The sequence below is a fragment of the Diabrotica undecimpunctata genome, chromosome 5 (assembly GCF_040954645.1).
Source record: "Diabrotica undecimpunctata isolate CICGRU chromosome 5, icDiaUnde3, whole genome shotgun sequence".
NCBI lineage: Eukaryota > Metazoa > Arthropoda > Insecta > Coleoptera > Chrysomelidae > Diabrotica > Diabrotica undecimpunctata.
Genome location: NC_092807.1, coordinates 57474544 through 57487137, shown reverse-complemented (window position 1 = coordinate 57487137; position 12594 = coordinate 57474544). Strand labels below are relative to the sequence as shown.

Genomic DNA, 12594 nt, shown 5'->3' with positions numbered 1-12594 from the left:
GCCGTTCTGAAGAGGCCTATTAGGCCTAAATACGTATATGCGTATACACAGACGCACTAGACGTGAAATCAAATCTTAACTGTCTTTCCCTTTTTATTTCGATTTACTCTGTACGAGTACTAAAAACCAATTCGCTAAAGATTTTTGCTTTGTTGAGGAGATATGTTGCGGAATGCAAATTTTAGATTCTCCATGTCTCTAATAACATCTTTATCAACGTCTGTTTTGACTCGCAATTCTTAGAAGGCACAAATTAAAGCAAAAATCTGAATTTGGTTTCGAAAATTAGTTTACGGATTTTATAAATATGTATTTTTATATTGGTGGTGTTTGAATAAAGTAATGAGTGTTTTTTTAGAGGCATAGAAATGTAAGTTAGCAACACTTTTTTAACTGTTGGCCATTTTGTTTGTTGACAGCTGTCAAGTGATTTATATTAAGTTGAGTTTGGCATTTCAGCATGATTAGACTTGACGCCTAAACAAGGCTTCCAAATTGTGCAAATTTATTTTGAAAATTATGGTTCTGTTCGAAATAAGTATCGTGCATTACGTCCATTTTATGATTAACATAATAATCTACCAGAGCAATTAATTCGATTAACCATAGAACGTTTCTACACCACGTTTACTTTAAATGATAATACGCATCCACAGAGACGTCGTACAGTATCTAAAGAAGAAGTTGCTGCTGTAGAGCGTATCATAAAGGAAGACCCGAATCGGTCTCTCCATTATCGTGCAAAGCATTTGGATATGTGTCCATCCACTTTACGGAAGATTTTTGTAAAAAGATTTTAATCTACGTGCTTAGAAAATCGAACTCGTACAGGAATTGAAGATACACGATCATCTAGCAATGGGTATTAGCGGTGAATGGGCCCAAAACGAAATTGCCGTTGATCCCGATTTTCATAAGCGAATTATGTTTGGTGAAGAAGGTCACTTTTGGTTAAATAGTAAATAGTAAACAAACAAAACTGCCGTATTGAGAGTGGAGATTATCTTCAAGTGTATGTTGAGAAACCATTACAACTAGAAAAACTGACTGTTTGGTGTGCATTACGGATAGTGAAACCATTGGTCCGTGCTTCTTCAAAAACGATGCAGGCCAGAACTTTACAGTCACAGTGGTGCCCCCAGATTTGTCTGAGGGGGGGGGGGGTGTTTTGAAATTTTTTTTCTCTATTTTGAATCCCTAAAATTTGTGTTTTAGTTTAATTTAAAGTACTAAAGATAGCAGTGTCGAAGATTCAGATATCCTGCCTACCAACTAAAACCACCCTCTCTTACTTGTGCGCAGTTGACTGTTGCACGTACCGTACTCCGAAAGTATGGTGGCCGCTGTAAGGATGACGACATTTTTGGAACACTCCCTTCTCTTATTTAGATCTTATCTATTGTTATAAAGCTATTTTCTTGTGGCATTTTAAAGTAATTACTATTTTAATGGGAATAAGCCACAATTGAAGGGTAAAATAAGTTTATTGACGTTTGACATTAATCCAACTTGTAAATACAATACATTTTTGAGACGGCTATCGCCGTATACCCGTTCTCCTCCGCCAATCCTCCCAGTTCAAGGCATGCTCCTCCTCCAAACCTGTCGATTTCATCACTCTTCTAATTCCTTCATTCCATGAGCGTCGAGGTCTACCTCTTTTTCTTCTTCCAGGGGCTTCCATTTGTGAAGTTTTTGAGGCCAACCTTCGTCAGGCATTCTCAATGTGTCCAAACCATTTTGAACCTCTTCTTTCTATTCTGTCAATGACCGTTTCTGTAGCATTCATGTTATGTCTTATAGATTCGTTGGTCTTCCTTTCCTGCCGTGATGTTCTAGCACTTCTTCTAAAATAATCAATTTCAAGTGCCAACAATCTTCTCTTTAGGTCTGCAATAATTGTCCATACTTCAAAGCCATAACAAAGAACTAATTCAGCCATGGTGTGCCCTATTCTTTTTTTGTTCCTTTTGGAAATGTTGCGATCCCCTCATAAGGAGTTCAGACATCTTACAATGTTAGGTCCTTGATTAATTCGGTGTTTAATTTCGGTTTCTCCAAGCCGTTCTTAGCAATGAGTGCACCTAAATATTTAAATTTGTCCACTTGTTTGATTTCCACGTTCTCGTCTATCAACACTTCAAACCTTGCATCTGAATTGACAACTAAATGTCGAGTTTTTGTATAAAGCTTGCCACAAGCTTGCTTTCTTCTTTAGAATTTAAGTCTTGGAACTATATTATACGCCTTTTCTAGGTCGATGAAGGATAGATGTACTTCGGTACCAACCGCTATTTTTTTTTCTGTTAATTGTTGGAGTATAAACAAGTTATCAGTGCAAGATCAAAGATCAAAAATTCAAACGTCAATAAACTTATTTTAACCTTCAATTGCGGCGGATTCTCGTTAAAATAGTAATTAGATCTTATCTCTGTCGTTGGCCCGGTTGGTGTTTCTCTTCTTCTCCTTTCTTTTTAATGACTGCTCGGATGTAATTGTAAACACTATTTCATCCCTCCGTACTTCCCGTCATCTTCACGATCATCTCTCTTTCAGTCACAGGGTTCATACCTATTTCTTTATACATTCTGTTTCTCTCCACTGTACGTCTATTACACTTCAGCATAGTGTGAGTAACAATCTCGGAATATTCGCAGTATAGGCATTTATCTATATCTGTCTTTCTGAACCTATGAAGATACGCCCTAAAACAGACAATCTACCCAGTCCCTTCGGCTCGGGATCAGCATCTTGGTCCACTGGGCAACATCTTCTTTGTTGTTCCACTCTTCTTGCCATCTTTCCATTGATCTTTTCCTTTCTTCTTTTTTTTTATAGCTGTTGTCAGATACTCTCTTCTCTCATAGAGATGTCTCTTTTCTACTGCTAACACACGCAGAGGAACACAACCCATGATAGTCGCAGATACAGGCCTGTATGCGCATGCTACTCGCAACAGACTCGTTTTGTCTACTTTTGTCATAAGCCTAATATTAGATATCTATACCTATCTAAATATAATGAAAAATATTATTAACTATTGTGTATTAATTATTGTGTATTTATACAATAATTATTGTGTTCTACATATTTAAAGTGGTAATTTAATTATTCAATTAGCGTTTTGGACTTTTTTTATTGTGTGTGAAAGACAAGTTACATTTTTCTACTATTCTTTATATATTTTTTACTTTATATGCCCTGGGGGTGGGGGGGGGGGGGTTTAACCCCAACCCACCCCTCTGAGTGCGCCAAAGTACAGTCATTGATGACCGCTATAGAGCCATGATTACTCACGTTCTCATTTCTTAATTCAACAACCATGATGTGGAGGAGCTGTGGTTTAAACAAGACGGCGCAACATTTCACACAGCTCGAGCCACAACTGGTTTATTAAAGGAAACGTTTGGTAACCGCATAGTTTCACGTTTCAGACCCGTGAAATGGCCTCCAAGATCGTGCGATTTAACACTGCTAGACTATTTTCTAAGGGGATATAAGAAGTCATTAGTCTATGTCGATAAGCCTAAAACGATTGACCACTTCGATATTGCCAATATACAGCCATAAATAATGGAAACAGTCTTTGAAAATTAGATCTCCAGATTAGACTACTTCAGAGCCAGCTGTTCCAGTCTTATGTCAGAAATCATATTTAGATTCTTCTGCCATTTATATTATTTGCCAAAAGATTATCTTTTGAATACTGGCAATTTCATGTCAATTTAAAAAAATCATCTTTGTTTTATTTCATTTGAAAGTTCTATACCTCTAAAACAAAACACCCTTTATTTTTAAGAAGTGTAACAATATGTTTAAGAAACACCTTTATGAATAGTTCAACATTTCAAAAATAACTGCAGACGTTTTACGTGACATTTTTTTTTATTTATTTACGCTGCAACCACAAGGGTTATTCGCGACCTAAAAAATATAATACAGGTAAAGGTAGAAAAAATTACAATAATTGATACAGTTCTGAGTCTTTAAGATAACTTATTGTGTTTTTTAATATTCATGTTTTTTCCTATGACTTGTGATGGAACAGACATGAAGTCAACAGTGATATTATTATTCTTTAGAGGAATTATTTACCGATGAGTCGGAATCTTCTGTCCGACAATGAAGTTTTCACTGTAGATAGTAAACCTATGTGTTTGCCAAGTTTTCGTATTAATTTGGTGCTTATGGTTTTTATTCTTTTGTCGATGTAGTATGAATGTAATTCCGTTAGAAACTTTATAAGTACATAAGAGTCTTCTGAGTACAATTTTGTTACGCTGATTATGTCTTTTGATCCTTGTATATTTTCGAATACATCCACTACTTGATCGAAGCTTAACAATTGCTTTTCCCTTTCTACATATTCTCTAACTGGTTCCAATAATTTTTGCAGATTTGATATATCATTTCTTAAGTTTTTGTCATCAGTTTTGGTTTTTTTCTTTAATTGAAGCTTAGGTTTTTCAAAGTTTTCTTCGGAGGGTGGCGTGATTGCATCTTCTAGGGTTCTTTTTCCGGTTGCTTTGTTCGAAGTTACTTGGGGTTCGTAAGAATTCAAATGTGTATTTTTATTTGGAGGTAAGTGTTGACTTGTTTCGGGTAAGGTTGATTTATGTTTTTGGGTATTAGAGGATGACTCAGACGATGTAGGTGTTGCGATTGTAGTGTTAACTAAAGAAGTGGTCAAATGTATGGATGTATTTTGTAGTGAGCACTGTTGGGTTTGGTTTATTGATAAATTTGGGATTGCTACTCTTTGTAATGTGGTTTGAGAAGACGTAGTAAGTGTGGAGGGAGTGGTATTTGAGGTTGCGGGAGTATTTTGTAGATTATCTTGTCGAGTATGATTTATTGATGAATTTTGTCTTATTTCTCTTTGCATTGCACTATCATTGTGAGGATGGTTAGAAGGTGAAATATTTGGACAATTAGCTGCCTGGTGTCCAGTTAATTTGCATTTGAAACAATTTTCGTTTTGGGCAATAAATATGCGGTATGATGTTTGTTCCAACTCGATAATAAAAGATTTAGGTAGTACAAAGTTGTCTGGAAAAGGTGAAACGAAAATTTGTCTTCGGAAGCTTAGAATATGACTAAAGACAGGATTGGTTGCTCCTATCCGTAGATATGATATGTCTGAGAGAGGATTTAAACCTAGTTTTATTAATTCGTCCATTATTATGTTAGAAGGTATGCTTGGACATACATTGGACAGAATTAAGCGGACTGATGGAGTTATTAATCTTCTCGCTTCTAGTATATTTCCATTTACTATTATTTTCTTTGTTTCTGCTATGAATTTATCTACTAGGTTTTTGGATGATAGATATATGCATATTCTACCGTCTGATATACGGGATGCGAAAATTATATTTTTCGGTTCTATATGCTGACTCAATCCTTCAAGATAGTCATTAATTGTACAATTCTCTAGAGTGTTAAACAAAATAGCTTGATCTCTGCTTGGGATTAATATACTACGTGGTTGACTAACTGCTTTTAAGTATGATGCATTTTGTGGTAGTTGATTGGAAGATGACATCTTTTAAATGGATTTTAAAATCCGACTAAAACCGGTGCTGTTTTACAGCTTTCGTTGTGATACCAGTTCATGTAAATTGGATAATACTTATAACTGATTGCAGTTGTTTACTTAAATATATAAATCCAAATAGATGAAAAAAGTATATTTTATCTACTCACGATTCCAATATTCAGTATACAAATCACTTTCACTTTTATACTTAATTACTTTTCTTAAGTTATTAAACCACTATAAAATTAACTTCTTTGCGAGCTATTATAGATTAGACTCGAACATGATTTTGATTTTAATATAATTCACTATTTACATTATCAGAACTGAAGAAATAATCGTTTAAATATTTAAATTTTTAAGAGAAACTTTGAAATGCGTCTAAACACTTTGACAGTTTTTTGACTATCTGTGACATTTTTAAACCAGTTGTTAAATAAATAATATTTTTTTTTTTTCAGAAAAGTCAAAAATTCTCTTTAGTTTTTATTAGAATTTTTTAATATACTTAATCTAAAAAAAAACGCAAAAGAAATAAAAGACCAAAAGAAAAATATTTTCAATATTTTAACTTTATCTACATTTGTTGCAGTGAGAATGTAACAACAGACGACTCTTCGGTGATGCTGAATGTATTTTTTAGCGAGCAAAATCAATGCGTATATTTACGTGACACGATTTTCTCTACAGTTTATTTACTATGTAAGTATTTATCGTCGATTAAATCACTGCTTTAGAAAGCGTTTGCCAAAGGAAAACTCATTAGAGGATCACATGCTTTAAACATTCATCATGGTAATGACCAGTAAACCAAATTTATTTAGCATCTGTTAATGAAACATAATACTAAATAAACGAAAGAAGTTAATAAATATAGATACAAACCAAACCAAATATTATATCATTTTATATTACGTTGCTTTGGAATAACAAAGTTTTTTGTTGTGAGGATGCCATTTTAAGTTACATGTGATCAAAGTTTTAAAGTTACACATTTATTTTCTAGTTGATAAGACACGAAGATTAGATTATTGTAAATTACTAAAAAAAAATAAGCTAACATCATGTAGTATTTTGTTTACATATATAATAAACAGAATAAATAAAAAATAGCATCAAAATGCAGTGAGAACTTTGTTTCTAAATCTCAATGCTTTCCAGTTATTTAACACAGTTCGATCTTCCACGTACACCCGTGTTTTATAAATGAGATTAGAATTCTATCTTCTTCTTTAAGTGCCTGATCTCCTGATCGGAGGTTGGATATCATCATCACTATCTCTAATCTATCTACTGCTGCTCTGAAGAGTTCTATAGAACTGAATTTAAACCAGTCCCTTTAATTCTTCAACCATGACACTATCCTTCTTCCTATACTCCTTCCTCCTCTGATATTTCCCTGTATTATCAGCCTTAGCAGTTCATATCGCTGTCCCCTCATTACGTGTCCTAGATTTTGTAACTTTCTTATTTTTATTGTGTTTATTATTTCGCCTTATTTGCCCATTTCTCTCAATACTTCCGTGTTAGTTTTCTTCTGTGTCCATGCTATTCTAAGCATCCTCCTGTAATACCACATTTCAAAGGACTGTTACTTATTTATGTGTTCTTGCTTTAATGTCCATCTTTTAAGTTCATATTGCAGTATCTAAAACACGTAGCATCTTAGTGCTCTTACTCTCAGTTCCAATCTAAGGTCTTTGTTGCAGAGAATTGTTTTCATTTTTACAAACGCATTTCTTGCTATTTCTATCCTGGCTCTCATTTCGGTTGTTTGATGATTATTGTCTGAAATCCAGGTTCCTAGGTATTTGTATTTATCAACCCTTTCTATCGGTACATTTCCCAAATGTATGTTTGTTGGTATATTTGTTCTCTTTGTTATTATCATGTATTTGGTCTTTTTTATAATCATTTTTAGTCCATATTTTTCACAGAAACTGTTTGTTTTGTTTAGTAATAGCTTCACTATATACATTAAATAGTAATGGGGACATAATACATCCCTGCCTAACGGTTCGTTATCTATTACGATTTGTGCTCTTTGATTCTAGTAGAGGTTTGTTATTATTCGTAAGTCCCTATGATCTATGTTTTTGTCTTTAGAATTTGGACTAATTTTTCATGTCTTACTTTGTCAAATACTTTTTTAAAATCAACGTAACAAACATGCACATCAAAATTCATATCCATGCAGCTTTGGGCTAACACTTCTTCAAAAACAAATAACGCTTCTCTGGTTCCTAGTCCGTTTCTGAACCCAAACTGACTATCATCTATTCCTTCTTCCAGTTTTTTATTTATGTATGTATTTTATTTACCATGTATTATTTTCAGGAATAATTTGAGAATGTGACTTATTAGTGATATTGTTCTGTATTCACTGCAATACTTAGCGTTTGTATTTTTAGGGATAGCACAAAAGGTGGAGAGTAATCATTGTTTCGGTGTGTGTCACGTTTTGTATACTGAGTCAAATAAGTCTACTATGATATCTAAGGTTTTATCATTTATGAATTTTAAGGTTTCTATAGGGATTTGGTCTGGACCTACTGCTTTATCATTTTTGCTGTTTTTTTAATGCCATTTTAATTTCCTCTTTTAATATCTTTAAAACCATATCCTCTTCTACTTCTATCTCCATCTGTTCTGTTCTATTGTCTTTGAACACTTCATTGATGTATTCTGCCATCTCTTTAATTTGTCGTTAGTATTCAACACAAGTTTCCCATTTGCATCTTTCAGTATTCCCGATTTTCTTGTTTTATTGTTGTGAGTTAATTCTTTAATTTTTTTATGTGTGTTAAAACTATCATGTCTTTTCTGGTATTCTTCTATTTCTGTGCATTGTTCTTTTAACCATTGTTCTTTCGCTTTCTTAATTCTGTATTTTATTTGTTTATCTACTTTTTGGTACATCTCATTATCTTTGTTTTTATATTGACGTCTTTCTTCCATTATATCTATAATTTCTTTCGTTATCCATTGCTCCTTTTTATTATATCTGGTTGGTATTAGAATTTCTTTTTAACTTTTATCTATTTCTGTCTTTATTAATAACCATGTTTTATCCGTCTTAGTATTTTGTAGATTGTTCTTTAATATTCAATAATCCGTTGTTGAATTCATCTGCCAGGCGTTGCCTTATGTGTGGGTTCCTTAATTCTATATTACTTACTAAGAAAGGAGAAAATAATACTATACTAATACATTAATACTACTACTAATACTATTAATATATTAAAAAAATAAACATGTTTTTAATCATTATACGAGATGGAAACAAAATAAATGTTAGATACTCAATATATATAATTATATTTGAAAATGAAACAGTTTATTTTAAAGAATTCAGAAACGCTTGAAAATATTGTTTATCAATATCGGACACACTAATATTTATAATTTTATCAATTGCTTTCACATTATCTTTAGAGAGCTTATTTGTTTAAGGTAAGAGCATTGGTATATTTTTGAAAACAGGGCATTGTTCTCTTCGATTAGTAATAATGCCACGTCGAGAAGCTTTTCTGCCACTCATTCTTGGGCCACCGCGTTTGGAAACAGAAAAGTATTGTAGTATATACTACCCCATAGAGATACTGTTTTAAATATATTTCTGAGTAAGAGATCTTATATTTTGCTTCTGCTAAATTTTGTGTAAATTTAATTAATACCACTTTGCAAATGGAATTTTTTTGGAAGCCAAAGTTTTGGAAAAGGTTTCATAGTCTTTAAAATCGTAATCTTGGATTTTAAAATACCATAAGGATGTCTTTTAGTCACAGCATTAAAATTGACAAAAGGTGGAGAGTAATCATTGTTTCGGTGTGTGTCACGTTTTGTATACTGAGTCAAATAAGTCTACTATGATATCTAAGGTTTTATCATTTATGAATTTTAAGGTTTCTATAGGGATTTGGTCTGGACCTACTGCTTTATCATTTTTGCTGTTTTTTTAATGCCATTTTAATTTCCTCTTTTAATATCTTTAAAACCATATCCTCTTCTACTTCTATCTCCATCTGTTCTGTTCTATTGTCTTTGAACACTTCATTGATGTATTCTGCCATCTCTTTAATTTGTCGTTAGTATTCAACACAAGTTTCCCATTTGCATCTTTCAGTATTCCCGATTTTCTTGTTTTATTGTTGTGAGTTAATTCTTTAATTTTTTTATGTGTGTTAAAACTATCATGTCTTTTCTGGTATTCTTCTATTTCTGTGCATTGTTCTTTTAACCATTGTTCTTTCGCTTTCTTAATTCTGTATTTTATTTGTTTATCTACTTTTTGGTACATCTCATTATCTTTGTTTTTATATTGACGTCTTTCTTCCATTATATCTATAATTTCTTTCGTTATCCATTGCTCCTTTTTATTATATCTGGTTGGTATTAGAATTTCTTTTTAACTTTTATCTATTTCTGTCTTTATTAATAACCATGTTTTATCCGTCTTAGTATTTTGTAGATTGTTCTTTAATATTCAATAATCCGTTGTTGAATTCATCTGCCAGGCGTTGCCTTATGTGTGGGTTCCTTAATTCTATATCACTTACTAAGAAAGGAGAAAATAATACTATACTAATACATTAATACTACTACTAATACTATTAATATATTAAAAAAATAAACATGTTTTTAATCATTATACGAGATGGAAACAAAATAAATGTTAGATACTCAATATATATAATTATATTTGAAAATGAAACAGTTTATTTTAAAGAATTCAGAAACGCTTGAAAATATTGTTTATCAATATCGGACACACTAATATTTATAATTTTATCAATTGCTTTCACATTATCTTTAGAGAGCTTATTTGTTTAAGGTAAGAGCATTGGTATATTTTTGAAAACAGGGCATTGTTCTCTTCGATTAGTAATAATGCCACGTCGAGAAGCTTTTCTGCCACTCATTCTTGGGCCACCGCGTTTGGAAACAGAAAAGTATTGTAGTATATACTACCCCATAGAGATACTGTTTTAAATATATTTCTGAGTAAGAGATCTTATATTTTGCTTCTGCTAAATTTTGTGTAAATTTAATTAATACCACTTTGCAAATGGAATTTTTTTGGAAGCCAAAGTTTTGGAAAAGGTTTCATAGTCTTTAAAATCGTAATCTTGGATTTTAAAATACCATAAGGATGTCTTTTAGTCACAGCATTAAAATTGATTATAAATGAAAGTGTGGAATAAAATTCCACCTTTTCCATAAATCTTTCAATAATATGTACTATGCACATTATCTACTTCTTGAACTACTCCATGACCTGGTATAGAAAACTTCATTGTCAAACTTTCTAATACGCTGTCTCAGCGCTTCCATAACAGAAAATGAAATAAATAAATTACGATTTTAATATACAAGAAACGGTCCATGTAACTAGATTAGTGATCTTATTATCTTCCAACACTCTATCTAACATTTTATGAAAAGCACTAGTTAGTACGTCCTTCCATATTTTTCTTCATCTATATGACACAATAAACAGTTTTTGTTACAGGGTAATATCCAGTCAAGTTATAGATGTTTAATTTTTAAAAATAAAATCAATGGCCAACTTCCGATCTTGGACACGTTATATCATTTTGCAAATCAAAACTAAGAACAGGTATTCCGTTTTCTCTATTAGTACTTCTTTCTAACCTTATACCATTTTTTTATTTCAATATGTTCTTGAAACTTCCGGTGTTTCTCTTCTGCCAAAATTGTTGTCACTTCTTCTAAGTTTGTAGGCTTTACACTTAACACAACGGTCCTTTTTAGGGATGTGAAAACCCTAATTGAACTCATTGTTGAACATAAAGCGGTAATTTAATAATTTAACTAGATCTTTTCTTAGTTCTTCACACCACTTTACGTACAAGTCGTGTACGTTTGCTACACTTAAACTGGCTTCCAAATACTTCCGTTTAGTAGTTTTTCAGCAATAATGAGATTTAATTATAGAAAATAAGCTAATATCAGTTTTAACGATTTCTCTTTGATCATCCTGATATCGATCTACTACTTGGTTTACCTCACCTATTTTTCTTAGCCGCGTATGGGACCGCTTCATGGGCCGTGTATATTGGTTTTTGTGAAATATCTAATGTTTCCAAAAAATTATTTTTACATAGCCAAATTTGCTCCCCACAAGACAGTATGAAATACGAACATATATACATGCGCCGTGAGTGTCCTTGCGTAGTGCTCCTGAGTTTTAAACTTTTTTTATAGCATGGTTCAAATATATGTATTTTTCGTTTTAAGACAAACTCCAGTACGTATTAAAAACCTTCTGTGTCTCTTCTTTGGAAATTTGCTTTCAACAATTGAATTTGCAATTATGTAAACAATATTTTTGCAATATTTTTGCAATATTTTTTATTATCTGCATTTGCTTTCTTGGACCTTTTTAACCCCGGCATTAATATATGATTTTCCTGCTTAACACATATTTTCCCCTCATTTACGTTCCATTTTAATGAATTTTTTTTTCGTTTTCTTGTCTTCTCTAAGCCATTTTTTTGAAGTGACGAATTATTAAGTTTCATTTAGATTACTTTAATTTAGGTTAGTTAAGAAGGTTAGGATAAATGTAATTTTACGTGGTTATCCTGTTATCTCCACTATCACTCATTTTGTTTAAATTATTTGAAAGTATTTACAAGTAAATAAAAATTCGTCACACAGTAGTGGAGACAGGACCGCTCCCTGTGGCACTTCAGCCTCCGGGGTTCCGAGGTCGGATAGGACTTGTCCTATCTGAACTCTGAAACTCCGGCCGCGCAAGTATGATGAGATTAGTTTCGTCATTGCCCCACTGTATTTATAGCCTCTCATTTTGTAAATTAGCCCTTAGTGACAGAATCTACTGAAAGCTTTGCTTAGGTCCAGGAAGGCTGCTTCTGTGTATTGTTTATCGTTGAATCAAGCTGCTCTGTACTCGGTTAGTCTGAGTACTTGCAGCTCGCTGGAGTGTTCGTATCTAAATCCAAATTGTGGTTCAGGTATTATTCCTAGCCTATCTGTTTCAGCTTGGAGTCTGTTGAGAATGACTCTTT

The 12594-nt window shown here is 32.6% G+C and overlaps 1 protein-coding gene across 1 annotated transcript in view; it reads left to right on the top strand.

Moving 5' to 3' along the window:
* Positions 1 to 12594, top strand: part of LOC140442206 (sodium channel protein Nach-like) — a 135365-nt gene that overhangs the window by 86340 nt on the left and 36431 nt on the right. The window contains exon 9 of the mRNA XM_072533284.1: positions 6132 to 6241. Coding sequence (XP_072389385.1) covers positions 6132 to 6241 — 110 coding nt within the window. The remainder of the gene's footprint in view (positions 1 to 6131; positions 6242 to 12594) is intronic.